At 45.4% G+C, this 20,089-nt stretch overlaps 2 protein-coding genes across 3 annotated transcripts in view; one reads left to right on the forward strand and one right to left on the reverse strand.

Annotated features, from left to right (window-relative positions):
- Nucleotides 1-1,274: 1,274 nt before the first annotated feature.
- RTRAF (RNA transcription, translation and transport factor) lies at nt 1,275-16,014 on the forward strand. Of its 2 annotated transcripts, XM_026056139.1 has the most exons (8): nt 1,276-1,428; nt 3,387-3,511; nt 5,119-5,218; nt 6,028-6,114; nt 7,546-7,634; nt 10,407-10,475; nt 14,908-14,956; nt 15,680-16,014. In XM_026056139.1, the coding sequence occupies exons 1-8, from the start codon at nt 1,368-1,370 to the stop codon at nt 15,832-15,834; spliced, it is 735 nt and encodes a 244-aa protein (XP_025911924.1). In that variant the 5' UTR covers nt 1,276-1,367; the 3' UTR covers nt 15,835-16,014. The 2 variants fall into 2 exon arrangements, with proteins under 2 accessions (XP_025911925.1, XP_025911924.1); XM_026056140.1 differs by lacking the exon at nt 10,407-10,475 and having other exon boundaries at nt 1,275-1,428.
- A 154-nt stretch (nt 16,015-16,168) lies between these two features.
- NID2 (nidogen 2) overlaps nt 16,169-20,089 on the reverse strand; it is an 11,703-nt gene continuing 7,782 nt past the window's right edge. Inside the window, exons 7-12 of the mRNA XM_026056071.1 lie at nt 19,789-19,958; nt 19,502-19,631; nt 19,226-19,397; nt 18,576-18,733; nt 17,833-17,956; nt 16,169-17,150 (exon numbers count right to left, since the gene is read on the reverse strand). Coding sequence (XP_025911856.1) covers nt 17,006-17,150; nt 17,833-17,956; nt 18,576-18,733; nt 19,226-19,397; nt 19,502-19,631; nt 19,789-19,958 — 899 coding nt within the window. The 3' untranslated portion in view covers nt 16,169-17,005. The remainder of the gene's footprint in view (nt 17,151-17,832; nt 17,957-18,575; nt 18,734-19,225; nt 19,398-19,501; nt 19,632-19,788; nt 19,959-20,089) is intronic.

Below are 20,089 nucleotides of genomic sequence, written 5' to 3' on the forward strand. Positions count from 1 at the left end.
TCACCGAAACCAGTGCAAAGCGCTGGCCACGGAGCGTATACGTGTCACTCAACAACAGCGGATGTCCAGGAGACAAATCTGCCCAAGATAAGCCTTGCACAAACACCTTCCATCTTTGCGGCAATTAGGCTGCAGYGTCCTTTTTTAAGGTGCCCTTGCAGAACCAAAAAGCAGGAGCGGCAGGAAAGAGCAGAAACTTGTCCCCACCATATAACTATAACATATAGCAGGGCAATAACCCAGTGACGGAAGACAGCAGCAACGTWAAAAAAAAAAAAAAGAAACAGTTTTATTATAAATGGAAAGAAAAGGTGACTCAGGCTTGGTAGGCGACCGCATCTACTGCCYGTCCCGGCCAAGGAAGCCTCTTTGCTGCTTCCTGCGAGCAAAAGCGAGYGATGCTCTGTGACTTCCAGTGCCGCGCGCCAAGTTCAGTCCGTGACAGATTCGTGCAAAATCAGGGCGATTCACATGTGGCGTGCAGACCCCCCCCCCCCCAAATAAGTTTTGTTTTTTAACTTTGCGAAAAAAAAAGCACCAGGAAAAAAACCAAAACAGGGGCTTTTTTTTTTTTCAAACCAAAAAAGGCTTTTTCCCCCCCCCCCGCAGAAAGGTCAGTTCGGCTCTTTCCTAATTTCATTAAAGGCTTCTTGGCATTTGAACCATCGGGCTGTTGTGGCACTACGTTAAAAATAGAGTAAGGACGAAACCACAACCCCGCTGACGCCAAGTGCCAGCCTCCCCCGCTCGCGGCTCAGGCCGCAACCCCTCATTCCCAGCTGCTGCAGCCGGGCTTCCGGTGGGCATTTTGGGGCATTTCGCGGAAAAAGGCCTGGGAAAACCCCCCTGCACAGAACGCCCTGGGGCCTGGCACGTGGGGCAGCCCCGACATCAGGCACACGGCCCCCATTTGGGGTTAATGATGGCCCTGTGCGGCCTGGGAAGACAGTGGGTGCCCACCCCACGTGGGGGGGGGCTCCGTGGGGCTGCCCCAGTACCCCCCAGTACCCCCAGTGCTCCCCACGACGCCCCACTGCTGCCTACACGCCCGCCATTTCCTTAGCCCGCCCAGGCCCCGCCCCGCCCCCGCCCCGCCCCGCCCCCGCCCCCTACCAAGCCCCGCCCCACCTGTCCCTGTCCGCCCGCCGGCGCTGTCAATAAAGCTGCGTGAATGCCCCGCGCTCCCGGCAGCCCCTTCCGTGCTCTGATTGGTTGGATGCCTGCCGCTCGGCGCGCGAGGACCAATAGGAGGCGAGATTCGGGAGGAAGGGGCCGCTCCTTCCTGTCTGCTTCAGCCTGAGAGGGGGGAAGAGCGGCTGCGCCCGGCCTTGAGCGGAGGTGCCGCCGCCGGCTCTGGTACCGGCGCCATGTTCCGCCGCAAGCTGTCGGCGCTCGACTACCACAACCCGGCTGGCTTCAACTGCAGGGGTGAGGGGCCCGGGCGGGCCTTGCCGGGCCTTTGCACGGCCCCGACAGCTGCCGTTTCCCTCACGCACTAACGGGCCTCCGCTCCCCCCCGCCGCCCCGGCCTGTCGTTACCGGGGCTGCGGGGGGRCCGGGCCCTGCCCCCGTGCAAAAGTGTATTTATATATTTTTTTTTCGTTCTTGTTGGCTCAACATTTCGCCTTTTGGAGTCGGGCTGCTCGGCGGCGGGGCTGCTCCAGGCCCTCCCCCCCCCGCCGTGCGGTGCGCTGCCCCGCTGGCTGCTCGCCGGCTGAGGCCTCTGAAGGGTTGTTTCCTTGGGGGCTGATGCGAGCGTCGCCTTCCTGAGCGCCGCCGGGACCTCCCCGTGCTCATTTTTGCAGTGTATCTGCAGTTCAGGCTGGTGTCATCCGTATCTTAAGCATGGGGGCCTGAAGAAGAAAAAAGTGAGGTTAAAGTGTCTTCCAGTCTCTGCATTATGCAGCTTGCTTTAGTTGTGGCAGAAAGTGCTTATTATTCAGGGAAAAAATCAGAGTTTCTCCTAGGAAATTTAGGACTGCCAGGCATTGTAGTGGTTGCCTGTGGGCAGCTTGGTTCTAGTGACTCTCTAACCATCATGTAGAAACTGAGCAAAAGCAAAGGTAGAGTCCCGTACCCTGGGGCAACTCTGAGGTAAGCTCCTGGCAGTTCTTTGCCTCTGCTCATTACAAATCTTAGCTTAGGTAGTGCAGGAAGCAGGAGTCATGAGTCCTGCAGAAAGCATCCTCAGTTGCTATACGAACCTGCCTTTCCCTGAAACGTGGTTTGTTCTGCACACTAACAGTAGTGCGGTAACCTCTTTAGTTCAATTTCCTAGTACACTGATGTGTGTTATTATTTTTATTTTTTTTTTGCAGCCTTAATTTTTGTTGATGTTCAAAAGGGCAGTGTAAGATACGTCTTTAGCCAGCATGATCAATTGTAAGCTCTAGGCAATTTTTTTTCTAGGCTGTCTTTTCTTTAATGCTTCTGGTAGACTGGCTTCTCTTTCAAGAGGTTGTCTACTGGCATCTTCTTTTGTTGTATATCTACACTTCTTTATAATTAACTTTTTTTAAAAAAAGCTTGATTCTGCTAGTCTATAGTTTTAACTGTCTTACCGAAAGCTTTCCTTCACGTGTGTTGTGACTCTGTCTCTGTTTCTTACAGTGCATTCAACAGAAATAGGGCATTTATGTCACTCAGAAGACACTGCTGAGCAGTAGGAATATCGTTCTTGTCCCTGATGGAAGAATGGTATCCTTAGCCCAGTCTGAGATCCAGGAGAAACTGCTTCAGGATATTAAAACTCACCCAATGCCAAAGTGTTACCATTTATTTTGAGGGGCAGTAGTACTCTAGGGCTGTTATTTACTGTGTCCAGAAATAAATTCTGTCACTGAAGAGGCAGGTGCAAAGTAATTACTTTGTCCTGTACTAATATTTTTTGTTTGGACCACAGTCTTTGTATTGTGGAATTCTGACTCCAAATGGTAAGATGTTGAGTCAACAACAGTGGAAAAAAGTACCTTCGCACAGTCACGGGATGTGCATGTGTGTTGTTCTTTAGAAAAGACTGGGGGTTATTGCAACATGTGACATGTTTGTCTAGACAACAGGGTTAGTAACTGAATTTCTCCATATCATTGTTTTGCTTCTCTTTCTTTACTTAGCAACAACCTGTTGGCTGATATGTTTTAGTTTAGTCAGTCAACCATAGACAATTAAGTGACCTGAAAAATAAAAAAAACACTCATAGTGCTGAGTTTTGGTCAGATGTTATCTTGGAATACACAGTTTTGGTGGCAGATAAATCTTTCATTCCGGTAAAACATGAAAGCATGCAGGGGCACCAGTATTTCTTTGAATGAAGTGCATCAAAATTCAAGGGCTGGGTTTTGCCCTGAATGTTGGTTCATTCTTGTTTTGTTTGTTTCTCTCTATAGATGAAACAGAATTCAGAAATTTTATTGTCTGGCTTGAAGACCAGAAAATCAGGCACTACAAGATTGAAGACCGAGGCAACTTGAGAAACATACATAGTGATGATTGGCCCAAATCTTTTGAAAAGGTATTTTACTGTTTCAGACACAAATTTAAGTGATAAAGCTGTCTTATGTAAATAATAAATAGTTTTTGTAGTTGTTGAATGTAAATTACTGTGAATATTTGTCCTTTCTTATTCCTGGTAATTTAAATGTATTATTGAAGCCAAACTATAGGAGAAATGCAGATGGTAGAACTTCTTGTACATGATTTTCATTCAAACATTTTTGCAGTAGCTGGCATCTTAATCTGTTTCTTCCTCAAATTGATTCAGCTTTTGATAGAGAAAGAAAATTGACTACAAATAAACAGCTTTTTCTGCATTAATGTTTTCGTGTACCAAAAGAAAAATGGACTAGGCTAATGCAGTCTTARACTTTGCAAACATATAAAAGAAAGTGACTGCAGCTTTTCTGTGCACCTGCTGTTATTTCAGATGGATGATTTTTCCACTGCTCGCACAAAGCGTGGCAGAGTTTTGTGAGTGATCTCCTGTTTGCTCATGAGTGTTTTAAGTTGCCATGGGGCTGTTCTAGCTTTCCCTCTTGGTTCCCATTCCCTCTGTTTCAAAACAGCCTGCAAGGAGCTGAAAATGCTGCTCCACAATGTTCATTGCATGTAAATCTTCTTTATTTTGCTGGAACCGCTTGCCTGGTTCACTGTCCAGAAGGATTGGAGTTGCACTGCTCGTGCTTTGCAGGAGGGAACCTAAAGAATAGATGCAAAGTTGATGTCAGGGTAGTGTTAGGAGTTATAAATAAATGTGATATCAGAAGTATTGGCTGCCGATGCTGTCATGGTATCAGCAGTACGAATGTTGTAGTACTGCAGCTTCGTGTCATCTTTCTTGACCTGGCTAGACTGTTCTCTCCTTGCCTTCCTCCAGTGGTGGTGCTGCTGCTGGAGYGGAGGCTGTGTGCAGTTCTCTTCTCTCCCTTCAGCAAACGGGCACAGCAGAGTTTCAACACGTACTGAGCTTTTTAGTCTTGCCAGCGGGTTGTGCTGGGACAAGGTCCTGTGTCCTGGCCTTAGGAGACCTGAGGTGGTGTCCCAGCCTTGCCTTGTCCTCCTCCATTGTACGTGATCCCTTTAGTCCTAACACTTCAGCTCTATATGGTGACCTAAGAAAGGGAAAATTACTTCTCCCACTGCCACCTAGAATCCTCTGACTTTTGTCCAGATGATTTAAAGTCATTGTTGTACCCTGATATCGGTATTGTGAAAGCTTTAGGTGGGAAGTGGAAGCTTTTGCTCTACTTGATTTGTTCTCACTCCTTCCCCTTGCCCTAACCTCCACTTGCTATGTAAATTGAACAAAGAAAGGAGTATCTCTGGTTTCTTTGGTTGTCAGTCTGATGGTGTGTAGCATCAGTTATTGATTGAAAAGCAAGCGTTATTAAATGGCAGGGTTGAGTTAGCTGTGGAGTGGGGTGCTCTGAAATGCCTCAGGTGGATCAGATCCTGCAGTAGGACACTTCATAATGATGCTTCTTATTAATAATTATCTTCTAACAACCTTCAGGTCTGTTGGGAAGTAATTGTTTACAAAACACTTCTGCACTCCTAGCTGATTCATGAAAGTGCTTCCTTCCAGTCAGTAACACCTATTTTTCTCCTCTTTCTACTCCACAGTATATGAAAGATGTAAACTGTCCCTTCAAAATGCAAGAACGGCAAGAAACAGTGGACTGGCTTCTTGGGTTAGCAGTTAGGCTTGAGTATGGAGATAATGGTATGGCTGAACTTATTTATTATTTCAAAACGATAGGGAAACTTATTTTGCCATTTAATTTACTTTAGTATTTGTCAAATTAAGACAGAGTCAAAAGTATTTATTATTGTCTTTAAAAAAAAAAAATGGTTTGGTGTACTTGTTTTTGCCCTGTATTCGGATATGAGCTGTTTCTCTTCAGCTCAACTCCCCTGGGGCAGTGCAGCAATGTGCTCACATTCATGAGTATCACATGCGAGCATATCACTTACTCACATGAATATATTCACATCCTGGATACAGCAAAACCCATTGTATGTATTTATACCTTTCTCCCATGGGACTGTCTTTATAAGAACTTATTCTAAAATGTATTAAATGCATTTTCTTTAGTACTAATATTCCAATAAGTTATTCTTGCCATGTGTTTCACAAGACATAACTCTTGAGCCCTTGGGAACTGGGAGAAGGTTGTGGAAAAAATTAACTGTCAGCAGTGGTTTGGTTTCCTTATAGACTGTAGGAAGAGCCTTAACCAAGAGCATAATGCCCTGCCTAAGCATGGAGCATGCTCTGGCCCTGCTCTGGAACAGCACATAGGTTTTTTTTGTGCAGATGGGAGCTGTTAGAACAGCTCACTAAATTGGCAGCCTACTAGGGCTGCAGTAGAGGAGCTCCAAAACTGCAGCATATGCGCTGATAAGGCTCTTGGGTGTATACCATATGCCGAAAATGTAGTTGACACAAACTACAGTTTGGTTCTAAACTTTTAACTTGTTATTTTTGTCATTAGCCCTAATGGTGATCCTATTTACTTCTCATTTTAACAGCTGATAAGTATAAGGACTCTAACCCTGATGGTGCTAAAAATGCTGACAATACAGCAAAAAATGCAGAGCCGCTGATTAACTTGGATGGTAAGTGAACAGACGTGTCATACGTGAACATGTTCCACGGCCTCAGTGATGCTTTTTGGATTTTAAGTTGTTACAATACTGTGATACATGTAACTTCTTGAAGTCTTATTTAAAGCTTTAGAAATGCAGGATTTCATGGKTTTTTTTGTTTTTTTTACTGCTATCTCAGAACTGCTTCTATGTGAACAGTGATTTGAGAGCTATTTTATCAGCTGTTCATCCTTTTCTGCATCCCCTCTAAAGGAAAGAGGAACCTACTCCATATGAATCCCAGGTGTCTTGTTATTGATGCAGAGCTTTTTCCTGTTGGGGAAAGGCAGGAGGGGAGAATCTTTCCCAGCAGAATGAAGTACCTGAAGGCTTGATCAGATATGAATGTGGCAGGAGGGTTTTCATCACGGAATAGCTGAGGTTGGAAGGAACCTCTGGAGATCAGCTAGTTCAACCCCCCTGCTCAAGCAGGGTCACCTAGAGCACGTTGCACAGGATCGTGTCCAGGCAGGTTTTGAATATCTCCAGAGAAGGAGACGCCACAGCCTGTCTGGGCAACCTGTTCCAGTGCTGTCACCCTCACAGTGAAGAAGTTTTTCCTCATATTCAGCCGGAACTTCCTGTGTTTCAGCTTGTGCCTGTTGCCTGTCTATCAGGCAACAAGGAAGCAGCTGAAGGGCGTTTACACTAACAGCCCTGCACAGAGGGCTCTGGAAGATGTGAATGTACTTATTGTGGACTGAGGTGGAGTAGCAAAACAGCTCTGGGGACACTGAGCTATCTTTAAAAACATAAGAAAACATTGTCACAGGCCACTTACTTCAGTACTGTCACCTATTACATGTTGACTCTGTCTTGCTTCCTTCCTGGTGTACCTTTCTTGTGATCAGTGTAATTTTGACTGCTGGGCGTGTTCATAATAAATGAAATTGGTGGAAGATAGCTACTAAAATTAGCCCCATATCCCCAAGTCTTCCCCTATTGCTCCTTCCACAGAAAGACAGCTAGGCATTAGTCTTGCCCTCGCCCAGCAGGCACAGCTCTGCTCTGCAGCTAAGCGATAGAAAGATTTACAAAAGGATACATTCTTCATGCTATTGGCTTTTAAAGACTTGCACTGGCTTCCTGTGCTGTAGAACCTTTGTATAATGTGTTTTGCATTGAAAACAATATTGTTTGTGCTTTCGGCGTTGTGCAATCTGGTTATACGGCCTCGCGGCACTCTTTGATTGTTTTGTATATCTTCGTGAAAGAGGATACAAATTAAATCTTGCACCAGATTGAGCCCCTCCCATCTATTATATGGCCAGGGTGACTAAATGGTTGCTCACTACTGTGTGTCCATGGCCTTGCCCATACTTAAGTGCGGTCTGATACCATGGAGTCAGGAAGCAAATTCTGTCTTTTGGAGCCAGTTAAAACCGCATATTTGTTTTACAGTGAATAATCCGGATTTCAAGGCCGGAGTGATGGCTTTAGCTAATCTGCTTCAAATCCAGCGACACGATGATTACTTGGTGATGCTTAAGGTGAGTTCCACACCTTGCGTACTCTTCTCTCCCTACCCTGCCAATGGCTAGCACAGGTGGAATAACCCGAGGTGCACTGTTACTGATAGCTATGACTTTTTTTACTTTCCACTTGTTCCTAAACTCATCCTGTATGTGCCTTTTCAAGCAGATAGGAACACACAACATAAATTATGGAAATTTAATGCGTTGGTAATTACTTTTGTAAACAGTTCAGTTGTACCTGAGTTCCTGGAATTGCAACACTAATTGAGAACTGTTCAGAACTTGAAGCGCTCTGGCCAAGCGAAAACTACTGCTTTATGTGCTTTTTCTGAACTTTATTTTAGGTCTTCAGATGCCTCAGAAATATTGAGGAATACACTCAAAGTAGTTCTTTGTATTCCAGCTCTAGAAATGAAAGGAGTAACTTGAGAAAATAGAGGCTAAGTAATGCAAAGGATGTTTTTTTATTAAAAAAAAAAAACCCAAAAAACAGATGGGGAAGAGCCAAGGTTAGACACTATTTCCTCTTGGCTCTTGGTCCCATGAACTATTTATTCTTTGTCATAACCAAGTTCAGTTTAGTTTAATCTTGACAGTTATCATAACTTCTAAATGCAGCAAATAGGCTAATTAATTTTATAAAGCATCTTTCTAATAATTGGGAGAAAAATCTGACTTAGTGGTAGAACTGTAGTTATGTGCAAATTTCAGATGAAAGCTGTGTTCTTAAAGCAGTGTATTTAGCGAGCTGGCAACAGTCCTGAGTTCCTACTTGATCATGTCATAATATGGAAATAAACTTAGTTTTGTTTGGCACTAAAATAAACTTGGTACTTCACTGAAAAACTAAAGAATAAGGCCTGTTCATTACAGAAGCTGTGATCTTTGCTAAATTTATTTTGGAGAAACTAATGCTATGGGTATTGAAGTTTATACAGTGTGTTTAAATCTATATTGGCTATATTTGCGCAGTCTTATCACTTTAGCCTGGTTTCCTAAGGAAATGAGGCCCTGCACTCATCCTGCCAGTCATTTGCTGTTTCTCTCCAGCATGCTACCCTCCTTTGCCTTCTGGAAATAACTTTTGAACCCTTCACAATACTTTACAGAGGAGTGAAGGTTTTGGGTATCAAACCCCTACAAACTTGGTGAAAAGGGGTAGCGGGTAAGGAGAGACCCTGTGAATGCCACTGTTGGATCTGCGGCATGAGCTCAGAAACCTGACATGAGAAAATCCCTTGAGCTGCTCTTACAGGATTGTCTCAAGGCTAACAAGCTTTAAGCGGATTTGCCAAATCTAGTACTAACAACTCGGAAAGAAAAAGTGCAAGTATTTTCTGCATACGTGTATTTACATTTTTGTCATTCTTTCCACATTTCTAGTCTCACTGTTTTTTTGTTAGAGGTAATTGGACAAAACTTCCACCCTAAATTTTCCTGCTTTTCATTACAGTGAGAGTAGGTTCCTACAAGCAGTTCATGTTACATGAACCACCATAATGCTAGTTTTCGAGGCTTGATGATATCTGAATGCATCAGGGAAACTTATTCCACACCACCATAATACGGTTTCTTATAATGCCCATACATAAAGGTATGATTGATATTTAGGCTTGGATATGGAATGGATGCTTGAGAAGGCTAAAGAGTGCAAACATGCCACAGACAGCTGGCCAGAGTGAGCAGAGAAATATTTAAAGTCCATTTTATTAATTTAAATTTGAGAAGTGGGTCAGAAAGCATTTTTCTCTGTTTCTGTTGGATGTTTTCCCAATGCAAAAGTTACTCAAAATTCTCTACTGCAAAGTCTGGTTTCAGTGCTGGAATATGAAAAGGAAGCTCCTGATCAAATCACTTTTTCCTTAAGGCTGCTCTGTCTAGTTTGAAAGAAGATTTGTAATGGTGCCCAGTGGCAACTTCGCAGCATTGCCTCTCAACTTTAATCATGACCAAAACCAGGAGAAATCTCGAAGGAGAAACATGAAGCAGTAACACTGCTTCTGTCACATTTAGCTRCTCAGGAGGGAAACAGTCTGAGGAATGTGTTTGACAGACTGAGTTCTTTTTGGTGCAAGTCTGCCTGCGTGGTATTCCTTGAGTAATTTTTGGAGGCATTTACAGCTGTAGGTATCAGTAACTGATAGCTCTGATATGATTTCATGCCATGTACCGGAGCCAGTAAAAATAGATGAGCGGCGTGATTGTTAAACTCTGTCAAGTCTGTTATTTTTTTTGCATGTGTGTGTCTAAAAATAATTCCTTTTTGTGTTTTAGTCTTTTTAAAACCTGGGTTGGTGGCCTTGTTCCAGGTTTCTCTGCTGGCACAAGGTGGTTCAGTGCCTACTAAAAGATTCCTTCCTGAAGAAGCTGTATTGCTGCAGAATTAAGGGGTTCTGTTCCAGGCAGTGCAGGCTCAAAAATGGTACTGCTGCTTTGGAATCGTGACCAGGTCATTCTGGGAACGGCAAACTTTCCTGACTGTTCCTAGTGCTTTGCAGAGTTTCTAGCCCAGTAATGGCTAAGGGTAACAGTGTAATAACCCGATCTCTCCTGGTTAAACTGCCTTTCCAGAACAAAAAAGGCTGAACCTGTGGAAGGAAACTACTTGCAAAGAGTAGTGCAATTTGAAGAAGAGTTTAACATCAGAAAGTTTTCCAAAAAGTCTTTCATAAAACTGCGGGTTTGATATTACGCTGGGTTTTAATGTTAGTTCCTTTTCCCTTAGTATTGCAGAGAAATGCATTAAGACATAATTGAATTACTTTGGCCTTTAAATGTTTTTCCTAGGCAATTCGCATTTTGGTTCAAGAGCGCTTGACGCAGGACGCCATAGCGAGGGCGAATCAGTCCAAGGAGGTTCGTATATACAATGCACAAGCCTTTCTGGTGTCAACTGTTCCACTAGCCAGTAAATAGTGTAGGCGTAAATGTCTCGTCTCAGACAGGCGAACTGGGTTCTGTTTAAATGCTGTTGATTTTGGGGGAGGTGGTGGAAGCTTGCTTTATATTAGCCATCCTGATTCTAAAAGGCCCAGAGAAGAATTATGGGGAGTATACAAAGTGCTCTTTTTTCCTGTGATGTACAAATATAGGTAGCTGTCTGATCTCATCTAAGTAGCTGTTTTCCTGAGTTAGTATATGCTAGAAGATTATTGTTCAGAGCAGCAGGCCTGCAGTGTCAGGGGAAGAACACATGTGAGCTGGCTTTTCCTTCTAAGTAGCAGTGTTGGCTATAAATAGACAAAACATTCCTTGTATGGAACGTGTTGCTTTTTACTCCTCATGTGTTTAAGGAACGGGATGCTGGACACCAGCTCCTCTCTGCCCTCCCAAATGAGAAATGAGGAAGGAAACTTAGAATTCTACAATCAAGCTTCTGAGCTGAATAATAGTACTGTGAAAAACTGTTTTTTGCAGAATTACTTTCTCACCATGAGCTGTCAGTTTGTAAGATGGTGTTTGTAGATCTAATGAGCAGAACTCCAGCTACTCACGGGGAATGACTGTGGCTTTTCAGATTGTTGTTTCTTAAATATCCCAGTTTGGTGCAGCGGCTGCTTGCAGACTGCACTGGGTGCAGCCGAGGAAGGCAGCCTCCCTTGCGCGGCAGGTACATGTTTAGAAGTGTCCCTGTTAGAGCAACTGGATCTGATCAAGGAGGACAAGTCCCTTCATCTTTTCTGGCAGCCGTTTAGAACAGGGCATGTTTTATTTATTATCATAACATTGCTTATGCTGTTCACTTAACAATTGCAGGTGCTCAGAGTTGCAATACAGTGATTGCCAGAAGCGTTGGGACAGCAAATCAAAACCCTTAAAAGAGCAGGAAATCTGTAAGCAGCTGAGACTGCTGTATTAATTTTACTTTCTCTAAGCAACATTAATAAAAAGCTACTTTTTTTTTTCTTTTTTGCTGTTTGTGTAGCAGCAGTGCTGGCATTCAGGAATCAAAATGGGATTTCCTATGAGTTTGTCAGAATAAGCTTCTTTAAGGAATAGTGTGTGGGGGTTTTTTTTGGTGACAAAAAATAGGTTTGATAGGTTCTCAAGGTCTTAAGTTGAAGTGTCATTGAATGTGATACGTTTTGGGAGTGTGTTCCCATTCTGAATGCTGAATTTCAAGTGAGGTGGAGATGGAGAAAAGACAGGGGGTTGGAGGCAGGGACACGGCTTTACCTGTGTGCATGGAACACTCGCCTGCACCTTAGAGACTTTGCAAACTAGGGATCCATGGCAAGAGAATAAATGGTTTCTGAAAAGAGCTGTTGGATCTTCTGTAACACTTGTCTAAAAATAACAAAGACCAGTAGTAGTGATCAGCATCATGATGCTGTAGATAAATGAAGAAAATATCCTCAAAGGAGAGAGGATAGTTGAGTTGCAGGGTAGAAGGATAAGGAAAATAAGCCTCTGCTGCTGATTTTGGCTGGCGGCTTAACAGCCAAAATATTAGCTAGGACACTTTGTGTATATTAAGTCTTGTCCCTGGAAACAGTTTATAACCTTTGACTTGTGCGTCACAGACGAGGCTTAATATACAAAGTGTCATGAGTTACATTCTTGGCAATATCAAGGTACAAGGGGGGGGGAAAAAAGATAAGATGTGTGTAGAAATGGGACTCCCAGAACTGTCCTCTGGCTGAAGGACAGGTATGAGGACTATGCTGAGGAACCTCACACTGCTGTGCTTGGGTGTTAAAAGTACCAAATCAAATGAGTTTTGTCTTGTTGGTCTGTCAAGATAGTTTTCAAGATAAGAAAGGCACTTAGGGGGTTTTTTTTAGGTTTTATGTTGAATGGGTGACAACTCAATGTATGCAATGTTTAGACAGGATTCAGATTTATACTGACAGACTTTTAGAACATCAATTTTCCATTTCCCATCATTTATACTGTACTTGTTGCTGAAGCTATCTATTGAGGCATGAAAGCAGGCATGCCTTTATGAAAAATGCAGTGTGTCTTGCTGTTTTATGAGTTTTATGTTGGAACCATTCTGTAAGAGTCGCACGGAATTTTAGAGGAAGTACTTGCTTGAACTCAAATAGTTCAAAGTATTTTCAGTTTTTGGCCTCTTCATCTTTTCATAATTCATCCTCTTATTACTGTGACGGTGGAGAATGTACTTAAAGCTGTGCAATCTCTTTCCTTCTTCCCCTGCCCCCCAGATGAGGAGAGTCCTCAGCTCTCCTAGCCTGGCCTTCTGGGCTTTCCTTACGTGGTGAGTGTATCTTAGGCAGGATCAACCACAGCAAATGCCACTAGAATAGCCCATCAGGATCTCTGAGCTCCTGAAGACTAAAGCTGAGGCAGGTTTAAAAGCACAACAGCTCATGAATCTTTCCGTACTCTAGAAGCTGGACACTTTATTTTTAGCATGGTAGTGTAAGTTCATTAATGGTGTTACTAGTGTGYGCCYGTGTCAGCTATGAAGTGTGGATCGTACTTCTCCCCRTTCCAGAGAAGCCAGTTTTACTTTGACRCTTCCGGTTACGGAGGAGAKGGCTGCAGCAGCCAGGCCCACAGCAAGTGTGTTGTGCAGTCCCGAAATGGATAGACTGCTGGCACTGGACTGTAAAAACAAGCGGGTTGCCTAGGGGTGCTGCTTGTGGAGGGTGGTCACCAAGCAGTTTTAAATTAGAATTTCCTTGGGATTGAGGTCATGCAATGACCTGGCCTGCGTGGTAAAGGAGATTTAAAGGTGCGCTTAGTTTCTCTCCCGCTTTGAAGCCGCTATGCGAGTGAGCGTGCGCCTCTTACAGCTGTGGGTGCCTCCACAGCCGGGTGCCTGCTCCGAGGCCGCTGCTACGGGCTGTGGGGCCTTGGTGCTTGGGAAGGGCTGGATCTACTGCTCTGTCGAAAAGAACCTCCGCCAGAGGGAGCAGACGGCAAAGCATCCTGCCAAAAAGGAGCTAACGGCAGGGGTGATGGGAGGAGGACGGGGAAACAGCATTATGCTCTCGGGATGCCCCAAAGACTGGCTGCTTTGCAAGTACCGCCGTGGTCACTCGGCCGTGTTGGAGGTGCCTGCAATGGCCCTGGGGCTCCATCCGCAAAGAACTCGCTGAATCCCTGTTTCGCTGCTCTCCTGGCTCTGAGAACCCTTTAGAGGGCAGTGAGGTCTTTGCAGCCTTAAATACAAACAGAGTTTCTCAGAAAGCATGCGTATGAAGCCTGATACGGTGTTAATCCATCTGAAGTGTCATAAATGGCATTCTTGTGCGCTGTATAAATTGTAACAATACAGCAGTCTGTTCCAACACAGATTTATTTTTAAGACTGCAGTTGAATGCACGTTTTACTATGAAGGCCATGGGAAAAAGTGTTTCTGAAAATGGGATATTGGATTTAGTTTAGGTCAACATGGTTTCCTTTGTTTTGATCGATTCGCGTATATAAAAGCTTAAAAAAAAAAGCCCTCATTGTTGGAAGATTTATGGCCCTGTCGTTTTAGAAACTAACGTTATGGAACTCAAAGGTTTTTGTCGTGCAAGGCAAATGTTGAAAGAAGCTATATGGGCTGTAATCAAAGTCTTCTAAAATAGGCTTTTAAGTGTTTATTTAGATAAATCTAAACTTACATGTATGTTGAAACGTGGTGAGCGATTGTTTAGCGTGACCTGTCCTCCACAGCTGGAGAGGAAATAGAGGAAACAGAGCAATGCTTACAAATGGCTGCTAATAAAACTTTTTTTTTATACTGTCTCATAGAGCATGTGTTTGGAAAACTGGACACTCATATTTATTCCTGAGCTTAACGCTGGAGATAATGCTTCTGGGGAAACCGATAGAGGTTGCAAGTTCAGTGCCTGAGGCACTTGCTTGATTATGGATGGTTTTTACAATTTGTTTTCAAAACAGTCAGTGCTTTAGAATCCGGCAGCTGTTTAAGGGCAACAGTTTCTAAGAAAGCCTGGTTTGTGCATGCTTTTTGTTTGCTCCGGGTAGAGATGTTGCTGTATTGGGTGTTCGCTTGCCGTACTGTCATTAGCCTTTTAAGGATTGCGTACAGGCAGTGTGTATTCAATGGGATTCGCTGGACAAGTAAGGGGATTATTATTAAGGATGAAGATTTTCTTTGTTAATAGCCTGTTAATAGTTTTTTGTTAATAGCCTAGTTTGATGTTTCAGGACATAGTCAATTGTGTGTAATCAAATATGATGGGTTTTTTGAAGTTGTCAGTTGTGTCCATATAACCAAAACTGAAGTGTAGTTCTTGATTTCGTTTTCCAAACACATGAAATGGCATTTCTAATTACATTTGAATGTTTTTTTTTCTTTTTAAAGGGTTTGCCTGTTGCTTTAGAAAAGCACATTCTTGGTTTTGACACAGGGGGTAAGTAGTTCTCTAAATGTTACTTTTAAATAATGATGYTTGCTTTTGACCAAGTAAAAATACCTAGATCACATGTACAGTAAGAAAGCACGATTCTTCTAGAAGCCTGTAGTAGCCCCCTTCCAGCTCGTTATCTGTGCGCCCTCCTGAGCACTGCGTGCAGCAACAGAAAGGCACGAGTCCTAACTGTGCAATATATGGTTTCAGACTAATGTTTAAATAACAGCTTTTCATGGCAGCCACTTCTGCGTGTGGAAGGAATGCATCTCGTCACTGCTGCCGTGTAAAACCTTGCTTCTACCGGCAGAGGGTCCAGTGTGCTGCTGCAGTGCGTTTTAGCTAGGTGCTAAACCTAAACCTAGTTAGAGGTAGCAGAATTTGGCATTTGGCATGACCTGATAGGTTATTTTGTAAGCAGCAGTCAGATGACTTGGGACTCTGCTAGGCTTCGCTTTTGCCCCTCGTGCGACTAAATTACTACTCTGAACGCTTCGTGCTGACCGCGCTCGGCTGTGGCTTACTGCAAGGGCTGCGCAAAGCTGAGTGAGGTTTTGCCCAGAGCGCCCTGTATCTCTAGCAACAAGGAGAGCAGAGTCTCCTATTTCAAGTATGAAGACCACAAACATGAGCAAAGGACAGAGCATTAACGTAGGTTAAGCTTTTCTTAAGACCAGCATATCAGATGAAAATGCTTTATACTACTTCTTTCTGCAACTCGCCTAGATGCTGTTCTCAATGAAGCCGCCCAAATTCTGCGACTGCTGCATATAGAGGAACTCCGAGAGCTGCAAACAAAAATTAACGAAGCGATTGTAGCAGTTCAGGCAATTATTGCTGATCCCAAGACGGACCACAGACTGGGGAAAGTTGGAAGATGAACAGATTAAAATTTTAGTCTGTTGTCTATTTAGTACAGTTAGGAGCTATGTACAACTCTGGCATGCAGTTTGAAATGGATATTATTTTACTGTTTTGAAAGAAAACAGAGGAAATTGAATTCTGACTGTTCTAGTGAACTGCCATTTTTCCTTAAATAAAGTTGGGGAAATAGAGACAAATTGTTCTGATTAGTTCGAAGTTGGCAAATACAATTGTTCTTATTCACTGTGTTTGGCTTTGTGTTGAAAAGGGAGTGTTATATAAAGGCTTTGCAGATTCCTCTTTTGCTGTAGTTCTGCCATGTAAACGGCTCGGTCCTGGCTGGCTTGCTGCTTCTCCAGTCTCCCCTACAGCTGAAATATTTAAAAACTGGATCCAAAGGGAAACTTAAAACAACCATTTTATTTAATTATTGAAGTAACCTAGAAAAAGTGAAGCATTACAACTTAAATGGTATTTCTGAACATGTATTGGTCTACATTGGGTAAGTCTCTGAAGGCACTTAAAAACCAACAAGCATGAACAGATTAATTCTAGCATATTCTTCTAATATAAATACTAAAAGACATGCATTGAGGCAGTGTTGAAAATATAAAATTGTCTTCTGGAAAAACTTTAACGCTTTTGCCATATCACGTAACTGTTTTGTGCACTTTCTGAACATACACAGTCTGTCTTCAGGGCTGCAGGTTATTTAGACCCAGCAAGATACTGCATCCAAAGCTTTCCATATGCTCTTATTTTTGGTTAAAAAGGACCTGTTGGTCGGATTGTCAAAGTATTAAAAACTAATCCATTTTTCTCCCAATAAAATAAAACATTTGATTAAGACAGCTACATTTTAAATTTGCTTGCATAAGCAAAAGTTAGAGTAATGGCCTAAGATTCACAGGACCATTTTCTGTAATATATCAATGTTTTTCATTTAAAAAAATACAGTAGTAAAGACTTGAGGTATAACTTCAAAAACAGTTGATAATCTTTTGCAGGAAAGTAGGTCACTTCATTGGCCTTAGCGAAGGGCTTTTGCCCTTAGCTGTATGCAGTGATAGTTTTCTGGGTCTCATGTTCTTCTGGGTKCAAGGGTGGTTGTTTCTTGAAGTAGTATTTACTATTTTCTTGCTGCAGAGAGAAATTGGTATATTTTTAAACACATTTTTAACACAGTAATCAATATAACAAAAATAAAAAGTGTTTTTTACCTCCGGGGCAATAGGGATAAACCGCAGTTATTCCATAGAGATGTGATCGCTGCTCTGGAAGATACTCATCAGTAAAGGCACCAGTATCTTTATTGACAGCTATCACGCCATCCCTATTGATAAAGAGGGGAAAAGTGCTTCAATCATCTGTGAAACATCTTTGTTTCATCTGTATGCATTTAAGGATGGAGGCAACCAAAAAGTCTCGAGACTTTTGGGAAAGAAACGCGCCCCATGGAGCTGACGTGGTGCTCGTTCAGTGCGTTGCTCTGGTGGTGTAAGGAGAATCCCCCAGCCASCCTTGCGAGGAGAGATTATCTCCCCGAGACTCTCGTCCCAGTGGGGCAAGAGCTTAAATGTTTACTGTAATCTGCTTAGATTTAAGTTTTGAAAACTTCCAGCTGGAGTGGGAATAGAGGTGAGTCCCCGATGGCCCCGCTGCCGAGGGCCAGGGCGGGGGGGGGGGGGGGGGGGGAAGGACTTGGGACCGAATCCCTTCTTTGACTTAATCCAGATGCGGAAAGCCGTGCCAAGTTTTATTTTAAAGAATACTACTGCTGTCGGTCCCAGGAAGCTGGGCTGGTTTCTGCACAGCTCTTTGTTGCGCTGCGAGATGTCCCAGCAGCCGTTCCCCAACGGGGCCCTGGAGGAGCCCCAGGGCAGCGCTCCAGCGGGGTTTCGGCACTCGCTTGGGATTTCGTTTGCCGGCCAGCGTGACTCCCGCGGCGAGCGGAGGAGGCTCGGGGGAGCGCGGCCCTGGCTCGGGGGAGCGCGGCCCTGCCCCGGGCTCCTTACCGTCTCCAGTCGGTGTGGTAGAAGTGGTTGGCGTAGCTAACGATGCTGAAGGGGTAGTTGAGGTTGTTCTGTACGATGCGCCTGCCTGTGCCGTCCGGGAGCGTGCACTCCAGGTTCTTCGTTCCTTTTCAAATGCAAATTTAAAAAAATATATATGCTCTTCAACTTATTTTCTGCAGCAGCTGTCCAGGCGCAGGGTGCAGTACGAGAGCAGCTCGGGGGCAGGACCTCCTTTGGGGCAGAAAGGGGTAGGTGACCAGGTACCACGTTGCCAGAAAGGGGTTTGCTTAAATAAGGCTGTGCCATACAAACCAGAGCCCTCCGAGCTAGCCCTGCGTGACGGGCCGGTTCGTCRCAAGGATCATACTGCGAGAGCAGACAAGCCAGTTAAAAAAATAGGGAAAAAAAGGTTTTTGTGTTTTCCCTACCCTGGGGCTGGGTTTAACTAACTCTTATGGCTCGCAGCTGTAAGTCACTAGGGGGTAGAGGAAAACACCTGCAGGTTAAACTTGTTTTGGTGTGAAAACACCCGCCTTTATACAAAAGGAGGAAGTTGAGAGATTTTGTGTGTGTGTATCTGGTGGTAAATTATCCACAGAGTTAGCCAATGCATTTAACTGGCCTTTTTGAGCTAAAAATTGCCAAGCATAGAGTTGACTGCAAGCAGCAATGGGATATAGCCGGGATTTTGTCTTGCAGCTCAGTGAGTTTCTGGTCCGATCGGTCCCGGGTGAAGAAGTTACCTGCATCCGCCCAACAGAGCAGCTTGGAGAAGGGGTCGAACGTCAAGCCGTTCGGCAGGCCGATGTCCTTGTTCACCAGGATCCTCCTGTTGGCTCCGCTGACGGTGGAAGTCTCGATTTTCGGTGCTTCGCGATTCCAGTCAGTCCAGTAAAGGTTTCTATAGGAAATAATTATATAACGAACAGACAGGACCCRCCAGACAGATCTGGTGGGAGATCATCAGCTCCTTCTTAGTTACTGGCTCTTATCAGGAGGGAGGGCCTGGGTTTCTCTTTAGGCTGCCTGGAATAGCTCTTAATTTGATTTGAAAGTCTCTAAAAGAGAAGCAGAACCATGTCAAACGTGTTTATGACCCAAACTGCAGTTCCTAGACGAGGGCGAGTCTTAGGAGCAGCACGTTTTGTATCGCAACAGCACCCCAGGGGCACAGCCTGCGTTTTCAAACCCCGAGCAGCTTTTAAAGCTTTTAAAAATAACGTGTGTCCTGACCCCAAAAGAGCAGGATTTGCCAAATCCTGGATTATCGAATAAAAGGGGAGGAAGGAAGAGAGCCGGTGCCTCCTGCGGGCTGTGCGACAGAGATGGGCTGCCCTAAAAATACGGTTCCTACTGCAAATTGGGCGCCCGCCGTCCCCGGGCCGCCACTCACCCGCGCACGGGGTCCACGGCGATGGCCCGGGGGTTGACGAGCTCCGTGTCGAAGAGCACCCGCCGCTCGGAGCCGTCCAGCCGGGCTCGCTCGATCTTATCCAGGCCGCTGTCGGTCCAGAACACGGCTCTGCGCAGGTGGTCCACGGCCAACCCCTCGGGGCTGAGCAGCCCTGCCGCAGGGGGGGGGGACGGAGGCGGTCAGCGGCCCCGTCCCTGCGGCCCCCCCCCCGCTGCACCCGGGGGCGAGGGGGGTGTCCGGCAGCGAGCGGCGCACCTGAGCTGACGACCGGCTCTGGCTCCGCGCCCGGCTCCAGGCTCGCCCGGTTTATGGTCCGGCCGGCCACGTCGGTCCAGTAGAGCATCTTCTCCCGGCAGTCGTAGTCRATGCCCACCACGATGGAGCCCTGCCGGGGCGGGAGGGCGTCGGGTGAGCGCCCGCCTGGCGAACGGGCAGCGGGGAGGCCCCGGGGTGCTCGGGAAGATCCAGCAACCTGCTGGTACCCGGGTGCCCCCCCCCCACGCGCCCCCACCCCGGCCCCGCCGCCCCGGGGGATACGGTACATGCAGCGAGAGCAGGGTCTTCGCCGCCTCCTTCTGCAGCCGCGTGCCGTTGAGCGGGAGGTAGCCGATCTGCTGTCCCTGCGCGTAGAGCAGGAAGGTGCCCGCGGCCGGCRGGGACACGTCAGGCCGCGGCGTGGGCTGCACGCTGGGCGGCGCGATGCTGGGGAGACCTGGCGCACAAATGGGGTGTGTGGGGGGGAGAGAGATGGCTCAGGGAGCATTGGCCTCGGGGCCGACACACCAGAGCCACGCAGGGGAGGGAAGCRGGGTGGAGAGAGCAGGTGCATGTGTGTGGTTTCAC

The sequence above is a fragment of the Apteryx rowi genome, unplaced genomic scaffold (genome assembly GCF_003343035.1).
Source record: "Apteryx rowi isolate R43461 unplaced genomic scaffold, aptRow1 scaffold_13, whole genome shotgun sequence".
Classification (NCBI taxonomy): domain Eukaryota; kingdom Metazoa; phylum Chordata; class Aves; order Apterygiformes; family Apterygidae; genus Apteryx; species Apteryx rowi.